The following is a 24,725-nucleotide window of genomic DNA, read 5'->3' as shown; positions in this document are numbered from 1 at the left end:
TCAGCTAGGCTGGATGCTGTACACGAACTGAGGCTAACTGATAGGCTCACCGTTGAACTAGTCATCTTTCTTCATAAAATCCAGAGGACATAAAACAATATAGGAGTTAAGATGGATATCAATTTTGAGACATGACATGTAGTTTTTCACATGTTATTATATACTTTTCATATTAGTGCACACACACCCTACACATTGTGACAACTGCTGTTGTAGAAAAAAAGGCTTTATAAAATATATTTGGTTTAATTTGATTGCATGACCAGGCGGTAAGGGCTGTTAAGGAACCTCATTGGCCAAGGAGTGAGGACTGAGGGAGAGACAAGGCAGTGAGCAGGGGGAGCAGGAGAGATAGCCAGTACCTGATCTTGGGGCTGCTGTGCTTGAAGAACTGCAGGAACTTTGGGATCATGACATTGAGCGGACGGTCCAACATGTCACTGTCCAAGACCTCTGCGGAGTCCTCACAGATTTTCTGAAGAGCTCCAAACGCCCCCTAAAAGATAGGGGGGGAGAGAGAAAGAGTGAGCGATAGATCGAAAAATAGCAAGATGAAGGGTTAACCAATATGTTTCAGGGTCAGACAGTCGCCTCAAAAGACAGGAGATGGAGCAGAGACCATATGGACAGTAAACATGTCATACTCCATCAATCCTGAGTCAACCTATAAAAAAAGGACAAGTACTAGATCTAACATCAGCACAAGGATAAACACATAAACCCGGACCCGGCTGGCCAATTAGGACATGAACAGCAGGAGGTATTGATGAATTTGACAGTTAAACATAAAAACAGCTACAGTATAGGCCTAGTCACGTGAGAGGCAGTCAGTGTGTACTGTAGTCGCTCTATAACGACTAAAGTAAAGAAAGTGTTCACCATAAAAGTCAACAGCTCTTCCGTGATACATAGTATGACACGCACTAGCAGTGAGCACACACACACACACACACTAAACGGAGTCCAGCAGGTGTCCACTTGGCAGAGCAGTTAGATATACACTACCAAAAGTATGTGGACACCTGCTTGCCGAACATCTCATTCCAAAATCATGGGAATAAATATGGAGTTGCCCCCCCCTTTGCTGCTATAACAGCCATGGAAACCCATCGCAAGAAGCTCCCGACGAACAGTTCTTTGCTGACACCTGTCAGCAACGGGTGTGTCTGAAATAGCCGAATTCAAATCATTTGAAGGGGTGTCCACATTCTATTGTATACATGGTGTATCAATGAGAGCCATATGAGCACGCGTCTATGCACTAAGCTTGACTACTCTACAGGAGTGTCTTATTTTCCACACTTAAGATGTATTATTTTTTCCCAAACTCTGTCACTCAATGCCCTTGAGCCCACAACTAGCAAACATCACAGCTGTCCATTATATAGAGTGCCTATTCACACCCCTAGACTTTTTCACACATTTTGTTGCGTTACAGCCTGAATTTAAAATGGATTACATTTAGAGTTGACACTGGCCTACACACAGTACCCCATAATGTCAAAGCGGAATTGAGGTTTTCAAAATGTTTACAAATTTATAAAAAATGTAAAGCTGAAATGTCTTGAGTAAATATTCAACCTCTGTTATGGTAAGCCTAAATTTCAGAAGTACACATTTTCTTAATCACATTATAAGCTGCATGGACTCTGCATGCAATAATAGTGTCATTTTTTGAATGACTACCTTATCGCTGTACCCCACACATACAATTATCTCTAAAGGTCCCGCAGTCATGCAGTGAATTTCAAAACAGATTTAACCACAAAGACCAGGGAGGTTTTCCAATGCCTCGCAAAGAAGGGCACCTATTGGTAGATGGGTATAAAAAAAAAAGCAAATATTGAATATCCCTTTGAGCATGGTGAAGTTATTAAATTACACTTTGGATGATGTATCAATACACCCAATCACTACAAAAGATACAGGTGTCCTTCCTAACTCAGTTGCCTGTGAGGAAGGAAACCGCTCAGTGATGATGTCATTGGGGACTTTAAAAAAAGTTAGGGAGTTTAATTGCCATGATAGGAGAAAACTGAGGATGGAACAACAACATTGTAGTTAATCCACAATACTAACCTAATTGACAAGTGAAAAAAGGAAGCCTGTACAGAATACAAATATTCCAAAACATGCATCCTGTTTGCAACAAGGCACTAAAGTAATACTGCAGAAAAATGTGGCAAAGCAATTCACTTTTTGTCCTGAATACCAAGGGTTATGTTTGGAGCAAATCCAATACAAAACATTACTGAGTACCACTCTCCATATTTTCAAACATAGTGGTGACTGCATCATGTTATGGGTATGCTTGTAATCATTAAGGACTGGGGAGTTTTTCATGATAAAAAAATAAATAAAAAATGGAGCTAAACACAGGCAAAATCCTAGAGGATTTTTTCTGCTTTCCACCAGACAGTGGGATATGAATTCACCTTTCAGCAGGACAATAACCTAAAACACCAAGGCCAAATCTACACTGGAGTTGCTTACCAAGAAAAAACGGAATCTTCCTGAGTGGCCGAGTTACAGTTTTGACTTAAATCTACTTGAAAATCCATGGCAAGACCTGAAAATGGTTGTCTAGCAATGATCAACAACCAATTTGACCGAGTTTGAAGATTTAAAAAAAATTATATGCACATATTGCACAAACCTGGTGTGCAAAGCTCTTAAAAGACTTATCCTGAAAGAATCAAAGCTGTATTCGCTGCCAAAGGTGCTTCTACAAAGTATTGACTCAGAGGTGTGAATACTTATGTAAATTAGATATTTCTGGATTTAATTTTCAATACATTTGCTAACATTTCTAAAAACACTCTTTCACTGTGATTGTAGGGTAATGTGTGTCGATGTTGAGAATTATATATTTTTTGAAATACATTTTCAATTCAGGCTATAACAAAATGTGGAATAAGTCAAGGGGTATGAATACTTTCTGAAGGCAATGCTCACACACATAAGAACAAGCCCCTTGAAAAGCTCAATTGTCTAAATCTAAAGAGGACATTGACAATGTAAGCCTGCGTAATGTTTGAATGCAGCTGATGATTTGCAGTTCTGTCTGTAAATAATGATAATGCAGCCTTGGAACATCTCTGCCCAGGGAAATATATATTCTGGGATTGACGGCAGTGGCAGACAAATTCAATATGCCGCCAGTCGCACATTACACACACGGAGAGGAATGCAACAAAGACAAAGGCGGCCGTGGTGCCATCTGAGGGCCGTTTCCTAGGTAACCATTTCCAGGGCGGGCTCCCTTTCCTTCCAACTAGTCAGCTTAGAGACTGAGATGATGTGGTTAAAGAAAAGATAAGGTTTCTGTCTGTATGCGAGACAGCCGGTCCAACCAAGGTCAGCAATGATGTAGCTTACAAGGAAGTGGATGCAGCCAATTAGGATGGAGACTGTGGAGGCAAAGGTTAAGGGCTGTATCCAGGCACTCCGCGTTGCGTTGTCCATAAGAACAGCCCTTAGCTGTGGTATATTTGCCATTTACCACACCTCAGCCCTTATTGTTTAATTGTTAAAAAAATAATTTCTGATTGGCTAGGACATTCTAGAGCAGACATATTTACTTTAGATACACGGGACAGCATTTTCTCAAATGAGATACTGCTGATCTGTCTGATATGATCTGTCTGAACTTGCAAACGCTCATGGGATTGCTAAAAATAAGTTTGGCCAGTTTCTAAACCTTTAGACCGGATGACGTGCTTCTGAACATGAGCTTAGCTAGTGTAGCACATGGGGATTTGTGACTCCTCAGCCTTAAAAATGTCCTGCTTGCGTCGCCTCATTATTGAGCTTTTGAGGTGGCACGATCGGCTAAGACGCTTGAGGAGGGAGGCCACGTGTGTTTGTGAAGCGTAGAACCAGGTATGGGCCGAAATGAGAGGGAGTGGTACTCACTAAGCGAGCAGCGTGAAGGCGTTTACAATAGCCAACGTCGCCATGACGTCGTCTAGAAATGTAATCTGAGATTTCTATTGAAGAAGCAGTTTCTTCATACTGCTACAATAAGCTGCCCTAACTAGGGGTGTGAATGTTTAAACGACATTGGGATCGTTAACATAAAATCACAGTGCAGTTATCAGAAAACTACCACTAACAGGCCCCGACCATCATCATCATCATCATCATCATCATCATCATCCTCATGAAGGGAAAAATAAATGCTGTAACATTAGTAGGAGATATGCATCTTTCAAATGATTTGCCACGGATGGAAAGCGCGCCACATAAATGTTAGACGTCTATGAATACGCTGTCATACATCACTGCAACGAGCAATCACATTGATGAGAAGTGGCACATGAAGCAGGTACTGGAAACTGAGAACATGGAGGAGAGGCACACAGAGAACCTACAACGGCATTACTACCATCGCGCTGAGTGGGTGTGGGACAGCAAGCAGTAAGGTGTGTGCCGTCTCGTAGGGTTTCCACTAGTTACCACAGTCAAAAAACATATTTGGATGGGCTATATCGTAAACATTTATGAAAATAAAAATGAATTTAAGGTTATGGTTAGGCATAAGGTTAGCAGTGTGGTTAGGGTAAAAAAAAAATATCATTTTAACCCTTGTGTTGTTTTAAGGGTAAAAAAAAAAGGACCGCCACTATGTTTAACAGCAGAGAAAACCCCCTAAATTATATTTTTTCAAATTGAAATTTGATGACTTTTCCTAGAGTGACCCCAACATTAGAAAAAGTGAAACATCGCCTTTGTTCATATTCCCATGAAAGCTGTACACCACCAGGGTACAAAGATTGTCTTAGGGTCATTTTTGACCCGGCAGTTATAAAATCATTTACACACCACAAAGTCACACAATGAAAAATTGAGATTGTGTGCTACTGATTGAACTCAGAAAAATAAACCTCTTGTGCAGCACTTCCCCTCAGCGACCCCACACGACTCAAGTTCACAGACAAAATAAAAACAATGACAAAAAAAAAAAAATTCTGGCAAAATAAACATTTCTTGAAAGCATTGTTTACTAACAGGGAATGCAGTCAGAGGTTATAAAGGTGCTGCAGATGACAGTCCCCCCCTAAGTTCTCTTTGCTGAAGCCATGACTGCACGTTTCAGTGCCCAACAGGTCATCGACCTGATTTTTCAGACGTCCAGGAGGAATAATGGAACAATGATTTAAAAGAGGAGGTGGTATCTGAAGAAGAAGATGGGGAAGAATACAACACAGAGCACAATGCATCATCTTCAGATGAAGAAATCCCCCAAGCTGAAAGAGAGACATTTCTGTCAAAGAACAGCAAAATAACATGGTCCTTGTCACCATATGATAACCAGGGCAGGATGGCAGCACAACATGTCATAAGGATGACCCCAGGGCCCACAAGACATGCAGTTGCCCATGTCCAGGACATCACCTCAACATTCTACATGTTCATCACACCAGCCATCGAAAAAAATCATCCTGGAGATGACAAATTTGGAGGGTTTCCGTAAATATGGAGACAACTGGGAAAGGATGGATGAGATTGACCTGCGTGCCTACATAGGGCTGCTAATCTTAGCGGGTGTGTATAGGTCCTGAGGCGAGGCTACATGTAATCTCTGGGATGCAGAGAGTGGAAGGGTGATTTTCCGTGCCACGATGCCACTGAGTCTTTCACACTTTCTCAAGAATGTAACAATTTGATAACCATGAGGCAAGACCTGCAAGACGTGTGAGAGAAACTGACGGCCATAAGAGAGGTCTGGGAGAAGTGGGTGAAGAGTCTGCCATACCTCTACAACCCTGGGCCTGAAGTAACAGTGGATGAGCAACTGGTTCCATTCAGAGGTACATTTTGAAATATCTGTAATGTAAGTGATTTTCACTGTTCATTTTATTAAATAATGATATTACAGCAATACATATGTGAATGTTTTCTGTGACACTGATACTAATTACTGATAGTAATCTCTTTTGTCAAAAGGTTGCTGTCCTTTCCGGCAGTATATGCCCAGCAAAGTATGGCATCAAGATATGGGTGGCCTGTGACGCACAATCCAACTACACTTAGAGGATGGGGAGAGAGGCCTTCTCATCAAAGTTTGCCTTCACCCCCACCACCACTCTAGTTTCTTACCTCCCAAAGAAGAACAAGAATGTGGTCCTCCTGAGCGCACTGCACAAAATGGCTAAGATCAGTGATCGTGAGGACAGGAAGACAGCCATCATCCTGGACTACAATCACAACAAAGGAGGCGTGGACAACCTGGACAAGGTGATTGTAACTTACAGTTGCAGGAGGATGACCGACTGCCCACTAGCCCCTGGTCATCTTCCATCTTCCATAACATCATTGATGTGTCCTCATACAATGCCTTCGTGATATGGAACAAGATCAACCCTACCTGGATGCCTGATAAGCGGAACAAGAGGAGGGTGTTCCTGGAGCAGCTGGGAAAGGCACTTGTAACCCCACACATTCAAAGAAGGGAGCGCCTCCCCCGAACAGCAGCGCTTGTGAAAGCCGTTCAGGAGGTTGAATCTTGTCCTGATCCACCTGAGGCTGCAGCTGGGGCAGGCAAGAGAAGGGAGATGCCAATTCTGCCCCCCAAAAGGACTGTAAAACATATACTATGTGCTGCACATGTGAGAAATACATCTGCAAAGTCCATACACACACACACACACACACACACACACACACACACTTGCATACTGTCCTACATGTGCTAATTAGAGTTGATTGATTTATGTTCTTCACGTTTTTGTTTTGTATCTATTATCTTATTCTTGTTGTTTATACACCTTGTGGGTGGGGGCAGTGGTTAAAAAAAAAACATGGGAGAAGACCAGTATTTTGTAGTTGAATTCCTCATTGTAGAGTATAAGAATATATCACCATGTTGCCAAAAAAGTTCGAGATCGTTTCCCTTCAATAAAATGCATTCAAAACTACTTTCTGCACATTTCTGCTACTTTCTTAGGCTATACAAGTGCTATCTCTTGCTAAATACATATATACATATATATACATATATTCATATATATACACATACATACACACGTTTACACCTATGCAGTACCTTTAACAATAATAAACCTGTACTTTAGTAAAGAAAATTATGACAGGTGAATTATAATAAAAACGAGTGGTGTCCACTGATTAAATGCAGTCTTTCTGCATTGTGAAGAGGGAAAACCCAGATATTCAAAGTTTGTGATGGATGACTGGTTGTTTCTTCATGCAAAACAGATTTGGGGTTTAAAATTGAATTAAGCTGCTTTATTTTAGGGGTTTAGTGAAGGCGGGTCATTTTTTACCCCGAGAGGTGCAGCGGTAAAAGACACTGCAGTGCAAGAGGTGTCACTACAGTCCCTGGTTCAATTCCAGGCTGTATCACATCCGGCCATGATTGGCGTGGCAGGTAGCCTAGCGGTTAGAGCGTTGAGCCAGTAACCGAAAGGTTGCTAGATCGAATCCCAGAGCTGACAGGGTAAAAATCTGTCATTCTGCCCCTGAACAAGGCAGTTAACCCACTGTTCCTAGGCCGTCATTGTAAATAAGAATTTGTTAACGGACTTGCCTAGTTAAATAAAATAAAAATAAATTGGGAGTCCCATGGGGCGGCGCACAATTGGCTAAGTGTCATCCGGGTTTGGCCGTCGTTGTAAATAAGAATTTGTTCTTAACGGACTTGCCTAGTTAAATAAAAAAATTAAAAAACAGGCTTTATGACTTTATGGCAACTGGTGATGACCAGTAGCTAGTAGCCAGGACCGTGGTGGATTGAAGTGCATTGCCACCTAGCGGTCACACGTAGAACCACATCTGAACTGTGAACTCGTCATTTAAGTGTGTGTGTGTGTGTATGTATATATATATATATATATATATATATATATATATATATATATATATATATATTATTTTATTTTTTTCTTCCCAATGGCACTTTAAACGTTAAGACAAAACGCACATCCCTAGTCCTAACATTCGAAAAGGTTACCAAGATGACGTCGCCCACTGAATCCCCTTTCATCCTCAAAAGAGTTCATCTTAACCAAAAACTATAAACCTGTAGCTAATATTTACGTTTTTCTGCATGAGCAAGACTTCACTACCTAAATCTACATCTAGCTAAGGTGTTTGTGGTGGTACAAATCAGTATTTATGAAATTTGCAAGAAAACTAGCAAGTATCTGCTTGCTGGCTGAACCAGTCTCAAATCAATCCATGAAACGAAAAGGGAAGGATGCTAGCAACACCAGTTCACACACTCAATGCTGAATGCTCCCTCTAGCTAGCTAGCGCAGAAGTTGTAGCTAATGCACAAAATATGTTTCATGATTTCAACACAGCTGACTTTTCTGCAACGTTATCACGGTGGCCAACTGTTACAAAGTAGCAAGTCACAGTCCCAGCTTCTGTCAGTGTCAAATACATGGCAATTTCTGAGAACAGTCCCATAACTTTGGTACCGTACAACTTCACCAACAAGCTGGCAAACTAGCTACCGTATGGCCATTCAAACCAGCTTGCTCTGCTGATCGAGCATGGCTTTCCGCCAGTGCGCCATAGCTACTAAGGGCGAGAGAGGAGCGATTTTCAGAATTAGGAACTAGTGTTTGGCATTTTATGAATTCCAAGTCCTAAAAGACAGATCGGTTGAGGGACGAGCAGCTCGTAGGAGTGACGACATCTGACGTGAGAGAATGCACGGGACAGTTGGAAAAGTTATAGGACACCTCCGAAGTAGAGGTCGACCGATTAATCGGAATGGCCGATTAATTAGGGCCGACTTCAAGTTTTCATAACAATCGGAAATCGGTATTTTTGTATGCCGATTTGGTCGTTTTTTTTTGTTTTTTTTACCTTTATTTAACTAGGCAAGTCAGTTAAGAACACATTCTTATTATTTTCAATGACGGCCTAGGAACGGTGGGTTAACTGCCTTGTTCAGGGGCAGAACGACAGGTTTTTACCTTGTCAGCTTAGGGATTCAATCTTGCAACCTTACGGTTAACTAGTCCAACGCTCTAACCACCTGCTTTACATTGCACTCCACGAGGTTACGCGAATGCAGTAAGAAGCTAAGGTAAGTTGCTAGCTAGCATTAAACTTATCTTATAAAAAACAATCAATCATAATCACTAGTTAACTACACATTGATGATATTACTAGTTTATCAAGCCTGTCCTGCGTTGCATATAATTGCTTAGGTACACGTTGCGCCAACCATAAACATCAATGCCTTTCTTAAAATCAATACCCAAGTATATATTTTTAAACCTGCATATTTAGTTAATATTGCCTGCTAACATGAATTTCTTTTAACTAGGGAAATTGTGTCACTTCTCTTGCAAACAGAGTCAGGGTATATGCAGCAGTTTTGGCTGCCTGGCTCGTTGCGAACTGTGAAGACTATTTCTTCCTAACAAAGACAGCCAACTTCGCCAAACGGAGATGATTTAACAAAAGCGCATTTGCGAAAAAAGCACAATCGTTGCACGACTGTACCTAACCATAAACATCAATGCCTTTCTTAAAATCAGTTTGGGCCGACTGGCTCGTTGCGAACTAATTTGCCAGAATTTTACGTAATTATGACATAACACTGAAGGTTGTGCAATGTAACAGGAATAACGTTTTGTTTTCGAGATGATAGTTTCCGGATTCGACCATATTAATGACCTAAGGCTCGTGTTTCTGTGTTTTATTATGTTATAATTAAGTCTATGATTTGATAGAGCAGTCTGACTGAGCGATGGTAGGCACCAGCAGGCTCGTAAGCATTCATTCAAAATAGCACTTTCGTGCGTTTTGCCAGCAGCCCTTCGCAATGCATTGCGCTGTTTATGACTTCAAGCCTGTCAACTCCCGAGATTAGGCTGGTGTAACCGATATGAAATGGCTAGCTAGTTGGCCGGGTGCGTGCTAATAGCGTTTCAAACGTCACTCGCTCTGAGACTTGGTGTAGTTTTTTCCCTTCCTCTACGTGGGTAATGCTGCTTCGAGGGTGGCTGTTGTCGATGTGTTCCTGGTTCGAGCCCAGGTAGGAGCGAGGAGAGGGACGGAAGCTATACTGCTACATTGGCAATACTAAAGTGCCTATAAGAACATCCAATAGTCAAAAGGTATATGAAATAAAAATCGTATAGAGAGAAATAGTACTGTAATAACTACAACCTAAAAACATCTTACCTGGGAATATTGAAGACATGAAAGCTGGTGGTTCCTTTTTAACATATGTTCCCATGTTCTGAGCAAGGCACTTAAACATTAGCTTTTTTACATGGCACATATTGCACTTTTACTTTCTTCTCCAACACTTAGTTTTTGCATTATTTAAACCAAATTGAACATGTTTCATTATTTATTTGAGGCTAAATTGATTTTACTGATGTATTATATTAAGTTAAAATAAGTGTTCATTCAGTATTGTTGTAATTGTCATTATTACAAAAAAATTAATAAAATAAAAAAACTTTTTTTTTTAAAGCGGCCGATTAAAAATCGGTATCGGCTTTTTTGGCCCTCCAATAATCGGTATCGGTGTTGAAAAATCATAAATCGGTCGACCTCTACGCCGAAACAGTTCCAACAATAGGCACCTTTTTACCGTTCTAAAGCACTACACCATGCAGTACATACTTGCTAGAAAGTTACAGAAATCTATACCACCACATAAACTGAAAAAGGATTAATTGTAAATGAAAAACTTAGCTAGCATTCTTTCATTTATTTTTGCACAAACATATTTTTTGCAGCTTCTAATGACTGGGACAGGTGTGTGTGCGCGCGCAAGCAGCAGAGAAAGCGGGAGGGCAGTCAGACTAAGAGCACATACCAATGAACCTGGATAGTCCTTGTAAGACTAAGAGCCTTGCTGTGGAAATGTGCAAGAATTACAACTACGCAAAATAATCGGAGCCTGTTGAGAGGAGAGAGAGAACGGGATTAAATAAAAATAAATTTTTTATTACTCCTTTATCCTCTGTTAGAAAGCTATGTTCAGACAACATGCTAGAGTATACAGTACAATGTCTGAACGAGCAAGCACCAGCCAGCGCTACACTTGGTTGTTCGGTCAGACGACAGGAACACACACCAGCACCTTCCAAACACCCGTTAATCACCACAGTAAAAACTGCTCTCCATCAAAACCTAAATAAAGCAATCAGCCAATATTCTATAAGCGTGAGATGACAACCCACACACATACCTGCTCTGGTCTTTTTATAGAGCGAGGGGCGCAGAGGGAAGAGAGGGAAAGGGGTGACAGAGGAGAACGGGAACAAGGGGAAATAGGAGAGAGGGGTATTGAGGGCCCCTAAGACTGCTGTGACAAGAGACAGAACAGGTTCGGACGCGGTCTGCGGTCGTAGTGACTGCTGTGCTGACGGTCAGAGACAGACACCTGTGTGGAGTTAGCATTAGGGTTGGGTGACGTCTGGAATGACACATCATCCCATCCTAACATTGTTGATATACGATTGTATAGTCTACAAAAAGTCCCTCTGTACCCAACATCATTACTAAACTTTAGACAAGTTACCACACCAGGTCTCAGGGATGGCCAACTCTGGAAATTCCTTTGGTCTCTACGGAGTTTGGTAAATCAGATTTTAATTTTCTTATACCTTATTTTTGGAACAATCTTCAAAATGTTCTTAAATGTGATGTTTTGGTGCCTCTAGGCCAATTCAGAAAGCTGATTGAGGACCTTATTACTAATGAACGTGTTTATGACAGTGTTTTTCCCTTTCTGCTTTCGTTTTGTATTTTAATTTGGATGTGTGCATTTTCTGTAATTCAGGGCTCATCTGTAAAAAAGACCTTGGTCTCAGTATGACTCCATGATAAAAAAAGGTTAAAAGAAAGAAAAATGAAAGCTATGGCATTTAGGGAAAATACCATTTGGCATGTTGCCCTGCTGTGTGCTCACTGCCAGACTCCAGTGGTACAGTCAAGTCCAAATAGGCTAAAAACAATCATGTGACATCACGATGTTGTCACCATCGACGATGGCTGTCGAACATCGTCGACAGACGACGCAATCGTAAAACTGCCAAACCTAGTTAGCATTCCATACTGCGGTAGAGTGTACTCAGCTCACAGGGATCTCAGTGCAGACAGAGGGACTGAGATTCATCTAATACTTGGGAGAGCAGGAGAGGGCTAAACGCAGACAATGAGACTGCAGCACAGAAACTCAAGATTGTGTCTTTGAGAGCACTGCAGATTTCAACACAAATATAGTCTGCGTGCAATGCGGATTTTAACACACACAGCTCAGAACAGTGTGTGATGTGGATAAATCTAGTAATAGGCTAGCCGCTAAAGGATCATCTTTATGTATAAACACATAAAAGACACACTGCTCAGAGCCAAAATCAGAGCCACGCCACCCAGTGCCAATAGCACTGCCTGTGAGGCCCGGTAGACTTCGAGGTCGTCAACTCTCATCACGTAATATGCTACCCAGAGCCCTGTACCACGCAAAGCTGTTAGGACCACTGCCAAAGAGCTCAGTCAGTGGAATGCCTTTTTTACACACACACACAAATGTACCAGTCAGCTAGAATTTACAAGTCCAACGGCTGTCTGTAACATGACCCGGCTGAGGCTCATCCATATGCTCTGAATAACTCACATCAATCAATGACATATTAACAGCAGGCCTAATACGCTACATGCATACTATTTATATTCTCTGATGAAAGCAACTACTCTTTCAGCAAATTAAAAACAGCAGAACTAGGCTACGCAGATCTCAAGGCGACACTTCTAAACTGACTGGCGAGGTTTATCTAGCCGAGTACACCAAACCCTTGGAGTACCCGCCCGCCTGAAGAGTATTACCAAAACAAATCACAGCTCACTCCAGCTCCACCGCAGAAAATAACTTGCGCTAAATCTCTGCTTCTGAACCAGCTCTGTGTTGGAGGAACACCCTGTGGCAATAGTGAGAACCATTGTACAGGCTGTCCTTTGGGATGTCTGCCAGGCCCAGGAGTACGGGTCAACTCGATCTCCCGTCGGCTTTACTTGGATTCCCTTTGATGAGTCCAGATTGTGTCCCGTTGAAGATAGCACTGGGGCATATTTAAGTGTTAGACTATAAGAGTGATCCATGCTTCCATGGTAAATGATCAATGGCATGCAGCTTGTGTCGATCTGAATGAGCCATTGACAGACAGACAGACACACACACACACACACACGCTCTGGTTCAAAGAGATGGTAAAAGGAAGTGGAGACACTAATCTATCATCAAGCCAAGATTAGGTCATTCTGAAGTACAAAGGTCATGTGTTGTCTGAGTCCAATCAACACTACACACAAGTGAGTAAGTAGAAAATGAGAGGGTGTCTGGGCTTTACTGTAAGTGAATGCATGTAGGTGTGTGAGCTCACCTGTCTGTGTGTGTCGTGTCTCTGTGTGTGTGTCCTTCAGAACACAGTGATCCCCAGCCACACATCTGTATGGAGGCTGCTGTCCAGCGTGTATATTAGGGCTGGAAATTGCCAGGGATGATAATCACGATACTTAGGTGCCGATACGATATATTGGATTCTCATGTTTTTCTATATGTATTGCGAGTTGATATTGCGTATTTATTGCAATTTGATGTTCCAAATATATTGCTCACTATATGTCTGCCGCAGAGAGACAAGAGCGCATGAGAAAATAAGAAAACATGTTGACTCACTATTTAAAAAAGATGGAGAACAAGCTATATGATGAAAAATAGTGGAGTTGGCACAGGTACAGCAGACTAGTTGCTTGCGAACGCAACATTTTGATTCGATTTTGTTTAAAAAAAAAAAGTGTTTGACTCTAAGCATCCATATAATATAATGACATTTAACTGTGGCAATTACCCCCCCCCATCACTAGTGTATATGAAGAACTCTGTGTGTGTGTGTGTGTGTGGTGTGGCACCCTCAAATCAGCTCATTTGTGAGGCGAGTGTGTGGCTTTATATTTACTGCTGCTGGCAAGCCGCCAGGGGCCACCGCAAAGCATCCTGGGACAGCCAGGCTATTTTTGGGGCTGTTGCAAGGGAGTGTTTTCCCACGATGCAACTCTGCATCAGCAGCGCCAGGCTTGATGCAAAGTATGACGCCCCAATCAAATTGGTATTTAAAAATACGCTAGCCTCCATGCAAACACACTACATCCATTCCTTCGTAGTTTGATCATCAAATGCATTTAGTGGATTTTTCTAACCCTCTCCATACCCTTTACCTGACTTGAATATCTATGAGCACAGCATAGCCACACACACACACTAGAGAGAAAGCTATAACTCAGGACACACCCATAACTAAAGGCGTGTCAGAGAGGAGAACTGTGAGAGGGGACTGGCTGGCCAACAGCAGATAGAGTAACACCTGAGGTGTATACTACAAAACGAAGCAAGATCTTTTCAGGGTTTTGTAGCTTCAGATTGCAGCTCAGGCTTCATCCGTACTACGATGGTGGATATTTCTCGCCCGCCTGCAGCCAACTCTAGCAGGCTTGTAACTGCGGATGCATGTCACGCGTGGCTAGTCAAAACGCCGAACTCTTCACCGATAACGCTGGAACATCAATCCACGGGCGAGTCAGTGCCACGTTTTCATGTGCCGAAGTCAAAAGGAAAGTTACCTAGCAAATTCAGCAGGCTATCGTGTGAAATAAGCTTGTTGAAGTACCATCTTAAATTTTATTACTTATCATTAATGCAGTCTTTGGAAGGTAGCCTAGTGGTTAGAGCGTTGGGCCAGTAACTGAAAGGTTGCTAGACCGAATCCCCGAGCTGACAAGGTAAACATCTGTCGTTCTGCCCCTGAACAAGGCAGTTAACCCACTGTTCCTAGGCCGTCAATGTAAATAAGAATTTGTTCTTAACTGACTTGCCTATTTAAATAAAGGTTACATTTTAAAAAATTGGAAAATCAGTGCACAAGCACCTTTTTTGCACACCTATCAATTTTTTTTAAATTAAAGACAAACAAGTTACATCATTGTATGACGCAAGGAACCACTTTACAAAATAACCTACATTACCATATTTGTTTACCATCGAGAATCAGCCCAAAAAATGCACACTCTGCCCATTGGCTTCGTTGCATATTCAAGCTGGTCTCAAAATACAACACTGCCCCTTTAAGGCTCTCCTGGAGGATGGCCACCCTTGCTAGCCTAAAAAAATACTGCAACATTACAATTACAACCAAATATACTGAACAAAAAATAAAATTTAACTAGGCAAGTCCGTTAACAAATTCTTATTTACAATGACGGCCTACACCGGCCAACACTGGGCCAATTGTGCGCTGCCCTACGGGACTCCCAATTATGGCTGGTTGTGATACAGCCTGGATTCAAACCAGGGTGTCTGTAGTGATGCCTCGAGCACTGAGATGCAGTGCCTTAGACTGCTGCGCCACTCGGGAGCTCAAGTTACAACTCATATAAAAAGGAAATCAGTCAATTGAAATAAATTCATTAAACCGTAATATGGATTTCACAACTGGGCAAGGCCACAGCCATAGGTGGCCTGGGAGGGCATAGGCCCACCCACCTGGGAGCCAGGCCCAGCCAATTAGAATGATTTTTTGCACCAAAAAACGGCTTTATTACAGACAGAAATACTCCTCAGTTTCATCAGCTGTCCGGGTGGCCGGTCTCAGACGATCCCGCAGGTAAAGAAGCCGGATGTGGAGGTCCTGGGCTGGCGTGGTTACACGTGGGCTGCAGTTGTGAGGCCAAATTTTCAAAAATTGTTGGAGGCGGCTTATGGTAGAGAAATTAACATTAAATTCTCTAGCAACAGCTTTGGTGAACATTTCTGCAGTCAGCATGCCAATTGCATGCTCGCTCAAAACTTGACATCTGTTATATTGTGTTGTGTGACAAAACTGCACATTCGAGTGGCCTTTTATTGTCCCCAGCACAAGGTGCACCTGTGTAATGATCATGCTGTTTAATCAGCTTCTTGATATGCCACCCCTGTCAGGTGGATGGATTATCTTGGCAAAGGAGAAATGCTCACTGTCAGGGATGTAAACAAATGTATGCACAATATTTTAAAGAAATAAGCTTTATGTGCGTATGGAAAATTCCTGGGATGTTTTATTTCAGCTCATGAAACACGGGACCAACACTTAACTAAACAAAAATATAAAGCGTTGTATTCTTTTTAAATAATTCCCTCCAGGCCTAAAAAGAAAAGATATTGATACTGTTCAAAACAGACTACAAAAGCAATGGTTGATGCAAAAGACTTAACTTAAAATGCTGATCGTTTTATTTCTTCATATTATAAGCTCGACGAACCAATGAACCATGCCTCAAGTAGGTCGACAGAATCAAGCCTTTTGACGTTAATTATCATTCATTACAAACTGGGTGGTTTAAACCCTGAATGCTGATTGGCTAACAGCCAGGGGATATCAGACCGTATACCATGGGTATGACAAAACATTTATTTGTACTGCTGTAATTATATTGGTAACCACTTTATAATAGCAATAAGGCACCTCGGGCGCTTGTGATATATGGCCAATATACCACGGCTAAGGGCTGTATCCAGGCAGTCCACGTTGCGTTGTGCGTAAGAACAGCCCTTAGCTGTGGTATATTGGCCATATGCCACACCTCATCGGGCCTTACTGCAGCCAATACTGTAGCCAATATGCATATCACCTACACTGACATGTAGGCTTTTTTATTTATGTACACTGTGTTCGGAAAGTATTCTGCCCTAGACTTTTTCCACATTTTGTTACAGCTTTATTCTAAAATGGACTAAATACATTTTGTTCCTCAAATCTACACACAATACCCCATAATAACAAAGTGAAAACAGGTTTAGACAAATTTGCAAATATTGATTTAAAAATTAAAATGAAATACCTCATTTACATAAGTATTCAGACCCTTTGCTTTGAGACACGAAATTGAGCTCAGGTGCATCCTGTTTCCATTGATAATCCTTCAGATGTTTCTACAACTTGATTGTAGATTCAATTGATTGAACAGGATTTGGAAAGGCACACACACCTGTCCATATAAGGTCCCACAGTTGACAGCGCATGTCAGAGCAAAAACCAAGCCATGAGGTTGAAGGAATTGACCGTAGAGCTCCAAGACAGGATTGTGTCGAGGCACAGATCTGGGAAGGGTACAAAAACATTTTTTGCAGCATTGAAGGTCCCTAAGAACACAATGGCCTCCATCCTTAAAAATTGAAAAGTTTGGAACCACCAAGACTCTTCCTAGAGCTGGCCGCCCAGCCAAACTGAGCAATTGGGGGAGAAGAGCAGAGAATAAAGGTACAGATTGATACTTGATGAAAACTTGCTCCAGAGCACTCAGGACAACGACCCTAAGCACACAGCCAAGACAAAGCAGGAGTGGCTTCAGGACAAGTGTCTGTCCTTAAGCGGCGCAGCCAGAGCCCGGACTTGAACCCGATCGAACCTCGATGTAACAAAATGTGGAACAAAAAAATCAAAGGGTCCAAAAACTTTCCGAATTTACTGTATATGAACATTCGATAAGAATATTATTCCAATGTTGGCCTCACTGATCCAATTCATAGAGTAATTGCTTGATATTGTGATTTTTATTTTACTTGTCCCGGACAAGAGAACAAGTGTTAATGTTGAGCCCTGCACTACATTCAGGATAAATGGAGTTAGCCTGCCCGGGAGCAGGTTAGTAATGAAGGATTAGTTACCATATACATTTACCTGGCTAAAAAGGTGAGCCACTTTCATGGTACCAGTTATTCAGAGTTGACCAAAGTTACGTTACCTTGCTACCTTCTCAAATCACATACATAGTATAGGGCTTTAGTCTTAAAATGTCCCCCAAACATGGCATGATGACACATCAAATGAATGATCACAAATCTGACTGATCGATTGACTAACCACAGATCTGCTGTGTCAACTAGGAGGGATACTGTGAGATTCTGACATAAAAATGGATACCGTTTTATTTATTTTTTATGAAGGAAGTTAGTGTTAGTTTCAAGAGCCAATGCTAACTAGCTTTAGCACAATGACGAAGTCAAAGTACAGTAGCATTGTGTCCATCCCTTTAACCTTACTAACTCTTCTTGCAATAATCAGTCATTCTAATAGTTGTGTTAGTAACGCTAATAGTAGGGCAGCCACCCAACATTGACACCGAATGTGATTAAGTGCTAAGAATATTCTCCCCCCCCCCAAAAAAAGCTTAACTTAGCACCACCACTTTGATGTTGTTGGCTTGCTCTTAACCAAAGACGGTATTCTTGGTCATGGCGAGAGCCAGTCAAGAAATGAGGTCAGATTATATTCACTGGTATAAAAGATAGGCAGAGAGAGAGAAAGAGGGATAATATAAGTGATTTCATGTTGAATAAGCTGCAGTTTTGGGTTAGTTCCTATCCAGCTGTGAGTATTTGCCTTCAGCTGAGCCGGTCAGCAGGACTCCATCCAGATGCTGCTTTATTTGACCCCCCCCTCACCAGAGAAGTGCACAGGAACACTAACAAACACCTACATATTTTTTTGCTTGTGTCTGGTATTGAATGTGAAAAAAGGACAAGACAACCAGATCACTCATTCAAAACATCAAGGTCACTCATTCAAACGCAGATCATCTCTGATTAATCCACCGATTACAGCGACGGGACAACAACTCTCAAACCAACCTCTATCCTAAACCATACTCACCTCAGTAGCAGTCATGAGACCATATTAGTAGTACAATTGTAAACCTGAGCTCCCAGATGTAGCAGTGTAGTCCAGTTGTATCCTAATCTAGTCTTCTCCTCACAATATTTAGCGTATGACAGTTCAGAAAACAAATCTGCAGCCCAGTCCTGTGTTAACCTAGATCGTCACATCACGGTAGTGATCGACATATAGCTCAGCTCACAGACCTGGCAGCCCAGACCCTGTCCTAGTCTCGTCCCTCACCTCACAGGTGTTGTAGTCCTCAGAGTCCAGCAGAAGGCAGAGTTTGGGCAGCAGCTCAGGCCAGTTCTGCAGCTCCCCTTTGGAGGCGATGGTAGTGATGAGGATACCTGGGGTCGAGAGACAAAGACACAGAAAGAGAGAGAGACAGATGACAGGTCTCCTCGAAGCAACTCCACAACCCTCCCTTATAACAATCACCTCCTTGCTTAATCATCATGATCACCATCAGGATTGGCAGAGCCAATATCCTGCACTTTGAGTCGGTTTATAATAGGTGCTTTACACACTCCTGTTTGTTCATTTCTGTCAGATGTTTGGTAACCATGGCAACAGAGCCCCGGAACAGTCTGTTGCTTGCCTGCTGACTCTGATAAGGAGGCACCACGCAAACACCATTGGCTATCTCAACAAGCCAGCTGGCTAATCAAACCTTCAGAAATAACCATGCAGCCAGACACCAGTGAGACGAACGGAGTTATATTACCCTGAGCCGTGGTGTACCAGTCTATGGCCTGTGACGTAAACAGGCAAAAGCGGTGAGGGAGGAGTGCCTTTCTCAAATCAAACAATAATCTGTGCCGCTTGGTCATGTCGGAAATAAGGCAGCATGGTACAGCATCCAGAAACATAACATATATTTTCCATAAAATATGTTAGAATTTTCAAAGTAGTTTTAAATTGGGAAGGCAGATAAAGCGTTTTTTTGTTTGTTTTTTAAATGGGAAACAGAGAATCCTACTCATTGCTTCACGTACATAATCTAGCCAATGCTACGTCACTTTTATTTTGAGCTGATTTTGCAGTGGGCTTTTTAGGGTATTTATATTTTTGATAACTTTAACTTTACTACATTCCTAAAAGGAAAATAACGTACTTTTTACTCCATACATTTTCCTTGACACCCAAAAGTACTTGCTAAGCATTCAAAATGTTACTTAAGAAATTAAAATATATACATTTTTTTTTTTTTTTAAATGGTGCCATCTGGTTTGCTTAATATAAGGAATTTTAAATTATTTACACTTTTGATTCTTAAGTATATTCAAAACCAAACACTTTTACTCAAGTAGTATATTACTGGGTGACTTTTACTTGAGCCATTTTCTATTAAGGCATCTTTACTTTTACTCAAGTATGACAGTTGGCTACTTTTTCCACCACTGGCTCTGAACGGGGCACCTGGCTCACGCCCACGAGGCAGCCCGGTTCCAAAAAGAATGCAAATCACTTTTCACCCGTTGCAAACTTCTCCAACCGAGGTAACCCGGGCCAGAAAATCGAATCCCCCTCAATGACTCAAAGATTCAGGTTAATACAGTACGAGTCATAATACCCATAAAAACACAGTGGTCAAAAATGTCAATGATTTCAAATCATTTTTTCACAATTCATTTTTCCATGTTGTGTTTTTTTTTACCAATTCAAATAAGGTCTGTGTTTAGTGTAGGCTTACCCTGTTGTGACTTTTTGATAATGATAAGTGACCTTATCTTTCGGACAAGGTGACTTATCAATATATTAATCTGTAGTCACTCCTCAAAAATTAAACGCTAATTAGCCGCTAATGTGGCTATCATACAGAACTACACATGCCCGTCACATGCTTCACGTATGTCACCAGGGCCATGATGATCTGGACGAAACCGAGGCAAAGGTAAGAATATCTGGATCAACTATCGAATGCTTGCTAACATTTGCAATAAATAAATTGGCGACAATTGTTTAAATTGACAAGTTTTACACAATACATTTACATTTGTCATATAGCAGACGCTCTTATCCAGAGCGACTTAATGGCGCAATTAGGGTTAAGTACCTCGCTCAAGGGCACAGAGATTTTTCACCTAGTCACATTATTTAGTCCTACCTGCTATGGTGGGTTTTAAATTAATTGTTATTCACACGTTTGTTTTTGAGGTAAAGTTACTGTGATGTTATTGATACCAAATTGCAAATCTTATTTGCACCTCCTCTATTCTAGAACCAATGGGTGTGTCTGAGTCTTATCACCTTTAAAAACTAGGTAAGCGGTTCCAATGTTCCCTCTAAGCTGCGTGTGGGCGCACAGCTCACCAGGGACTGACGCGCATTTAAAAAAAAAAAATCATAATAATAAATTCCACCTTCGAGAAAAGTACAAGACTGAACTGAACTAACGGGGAAAACTCTAGAAAGGTAACACTATCAACGTTTCCCTTTACTGTTGGAATTGTGATGGAATCAACGCAATATTAGCCACTATCAATGCAACATACCGAAACAAAACGAACTATGCAAGACTTCGTACGCAAAACTAAACTACGCAAGAGATTATTATTTTACATAGGCAGAGAGCAATCGGACTAGGATTCTATTGCATTGACAGGCACGACTCAGGCCTGTACTCTACACAGACCGGTGCGCCATAACCAATCAGAGCTGCAGTAGACCTACATGCAATTAGAACATTGCCATATATGGATTTGTGCCATTTACTTTGAACTGGACTGTTTTACAGCATGAGCGGTCGCAATTATTATGCGCTTGTTTTGAGATCAAAGCGAGAGCTGCACATTTGTTCACATTTTTAGCTAGTTAGTGAGTTATTAGCCCAGTTATAGCTCATTTGTAGTAAGCAATGTGGGAGCACAAAACTTCAACATTTCTAGACATCTTTGAAAAGCTTTTTTTTTTATTATGTCTTAAAAAAGGGGCGGTGTTGTATTTTGAGACAGGCTTGAATAAGCCAAGTAGCCAATAGGCAACGGGTAGCATAATCTGTCTGATTCTCTGTAATAAATGGTATTGGAATAATAATGCATTTTATTTTGTAAAGTGGTTTCTTGCATTACAACAAAATGTTCAGTCGCCTCCTTGTCTGAAGGACAAGTGGCTAAACAACTTCATGTCAAGCCCTGCATGTTGTTTTTTGTTGTTTTTTTTCCAAAAGTGTCATGGAATGTAGGCCTACGTTGGCTGCTACTGTAGGCTGAATGATAACATTTTATCATGGAAATAGCTGTTACGGTATGCATTTTCTCCATTGTTTTTGATGGTAGGGCACTCCGGTAGACCTACATTATGATTTTTTTTTTTTTTTTTTTTTTTTTCTACTGCATCAATGATTGTATGTTGTTTTACTCCATGTGTAACTCTGTGTTTTTGTATGTTGTCGAACTGCTTTGCTTTATCTTGGCCAGGTCGCAATTGTAAATGAGAACTTGTTCTCAACTTGCCTACCTGGTTAAATAAAGGTGAAATAAATAAATTAAAAAATTAAAAAATGATCAAATAGCCACAGTAGCCTATTTGGCCACTGTTAAAACAGTATATTAAAGCGGGTACAGCCTTGAGGGTTCGCAGTAAACGCACACCGGAAGATACACACAAGGTTCAAGTTAGCGATCAGCAGACCAAAAATATTGCTCAATGTCTAAAAATATTAGAGGGAACATTGCCTGGAACACCATTCTCCTGCTTTGATCAGTTTCAGTCATTGAAGAGAAGGAGTGTGTCAAGGGTTTTGTAATCAGGTATGAGCTGGGCTGGAACAAAAGCTTAAAACACTACTGCCATTCAGATCTGGAGCTGTCCATCATTAAGTCATTTTTCTGCACTATGGGTACAATGGTATTGACAGTCAGAGTGTACAAAACATTAAGAACACCTGCTCTTTCCATGACAGACTGGCCAGGTGAATCCAGATGAAAGCTATGATCCCTTACTGAGGTCACTTGTTAAATCCATTTCAAATCCACATTGATTAAGGGACATGGAATGTGTATGTGTGCCATTCAAAAAGGTTGAATGGGCATGAAAAGATTTAAGTGCCTTTGAACAGGGTATGGTAGTAGGTGCCATGTACACCGGTTTGTGTCAAGAACTGCAAAGCTGCTGGGGTTTTCATGCTCAACAGTTTCGTGTGTATCAAGAATTTTGCCCCAGCCAATGGTCATCCAGCGAACTTGACAACCATGGGAAGCATTGTAGTCAACACGGGCCAGCATCCCTGTGGAACGCTTTCGAAAGCATGTAGAGTCCATACCCCAACGTATTGAGGCTGTTCTGAGGGCAAAAGGGGTGGTGGGTGAAAAAAAAAATATATATATATATATATTATTTTTTTTACTGGTACTGTGTGTTATATAAAAAAAAAATTGAGTTTCACCCCCCCACCCCTTTTGTCCTGTTTGTTTACACACACACAGACAACCAGTAATATATATAATTTATTTATTACTGGTACTGTGTGTGATATATATAAATAAATAAACAGTACCAGTAAAACGTTTGGACATACCTACTCATTCAAGGTTATCTTTAAAATTTTACTATTTTCTACATTGTAGAATAATAGTGAAGACATCAAAACTATGAAATAACACATATGGAATCATGTAGAAACCAAAAAAATGTTAAATCAAAATATATTTTACAATCTTCAAAGTAGCCACCTTTTGCCTTGATGGCAGCTTTGCACACTTGGCATTCTCTCAACCAGCTTCATGAGGTAGTCACCTGGAATGCATTTCAATTAACAGGTGTGCCTTGTTAAAAGTTACATTTGTGTGATTTCTTTGTTACTTAATGCATTTGAGCCAATCAGTTGTGTTGTGACAAGGCAGGGGTGGTATACAGAAGATAGCCCTATTTGGTAAAATACCAAGTCCATATTATGGCAAGAGCAGCTCAAAAAAAGCAAAGAGAAATGACAGTCCATTACTTTAAGACATGAAGGTCAGTCAACACAGGAAAACCATCAAGCACTATGATGAAACTGGCTCTCATGAGGATCACCACAGGAAAGGAAGACCCAGAGTTACCTCTGCTGCAGATGGTGTAATTGCTGCAAAGAAAGCACTATTAAAGTACACGAATAAGAAGAAGAGACTTGCTTGGGCCAAGAAACATGAGCAATGGACATTAGACTAGTGGAAATATGTATTTTGGTCTGATGAGTCCAAATTTGAGATTTCTGGTTCCAATCGCCGTGTCTTTGTGAGACGCAGAGTAGGTGAACGGATGATCTCTGCATGTGTGGTTCCCACCGTGAAGCATGGAAGAGGTGGTGTGATGGTACTCTGCTGGTGACACTGTCCGTGATTTATTTAGAATTGAAGGCACACTTAATCAGCATGGCTACCACAGCATTCTGCAGTGATACACCATCCCATCTGGTTTGCACTTAGTGGGACTATAATTTGTTTTTCAACAGGACAATGACCCAACACACCTCCAGGCTGTGTAAGGGCTATTTGACCAAGAAGGAGAGGGACGGAGTGCTGTATCAGTTGACCTGGCATCCACAATCATCCGACCTCAACCCAATTGAGATGTTTGGGATGAGTTGGACCACGGAGTGAAGGAAAGGCAGTCAACAAGTGCTCAGCATACAGTTGAAGTCAGAAGTTTACATACTTAGGTTGGAGTCATTAAAACTCGTTTTCAAACCACTCCACAAATTTATTGTTAACAATCTATAGATTTGGCAAGTCGGTTAGGACATCTACTTTGTGCATGTCAAGTAATTTTTCCAACAATTGTTTACAGACAGATAATTCCAGTGGGTGAGAAATGTACATAAACTAAGTTGTCTGTCTTTAAACAGCTTGGACAATTCCAGAAAATGGTGTCATGGCTTTAGAAGCTTTTGATAGGCTAATTAACATCATTTGAGTCAATTGGAGGTGTACCTGTGAATGTATTTCAAGGCCTACCTTCAAACTCAGTGCCTCTTTGCTTGACATCATGGGAAAACCAAAAGAAATCAGCCAAGACCTCATTCATAAAATTGTAGACCTCCACAAGTCTGGTTGA

At 41.2% G+C, this 24,725-nt stretch overlaps 1 protein-coding gene across 4 annotated transcripts in view; it reads right to left on the bottom strand.

Moving 5' to 3' along the window:
- The window catches only part of tnpo1 (transportin 1), a 61,020-nt gene that overhangs the window by 25,109 nt on the left and 11,186 nt on the right, over positions 1–24,725 (bottom strand). For all 4 annotated transcript variants that reach the window (XR_003880258.1, XM_029768836.1, XM_029768838.1 and 1 more), the window contains exons 4-5: positions 18,930–19,036; positions 363–496 (exon numbers count right to left, since the gene is read on the bottom strand). Coding sequence is in view for 3 of the 4 variants with exons in the window: in XM_029768836.1 (XP_029624696.1) it covers positions 363–496; positions 18,930–19,036 (241 nt within the window). In the remaining variant the exon portion in view is untranslated. The remainder of the gene's footprint in view (positions 1–362; positions 497–18,929; positions 19,037–24,725) is intronic.

Source organism: Salmo trutta, chromosome 12 (genome assembly GCF_901001165.1).
Source record: "Salmo trutta chromosome 12, fSalTru1.1, whole genome shotgun sequence".
NCBI classification, from domain to species: Eukaryota; Metazoa; Chordata; class Actinopteri; order Salmoniformes; family Salmonidae; genus Salmo; species Salmo trutta.
The sequence above is the reverse complement of the archived record's forward strand: the minus strand, read 5'-3'. Positions and strand labels throughout refer to the sequence as shown.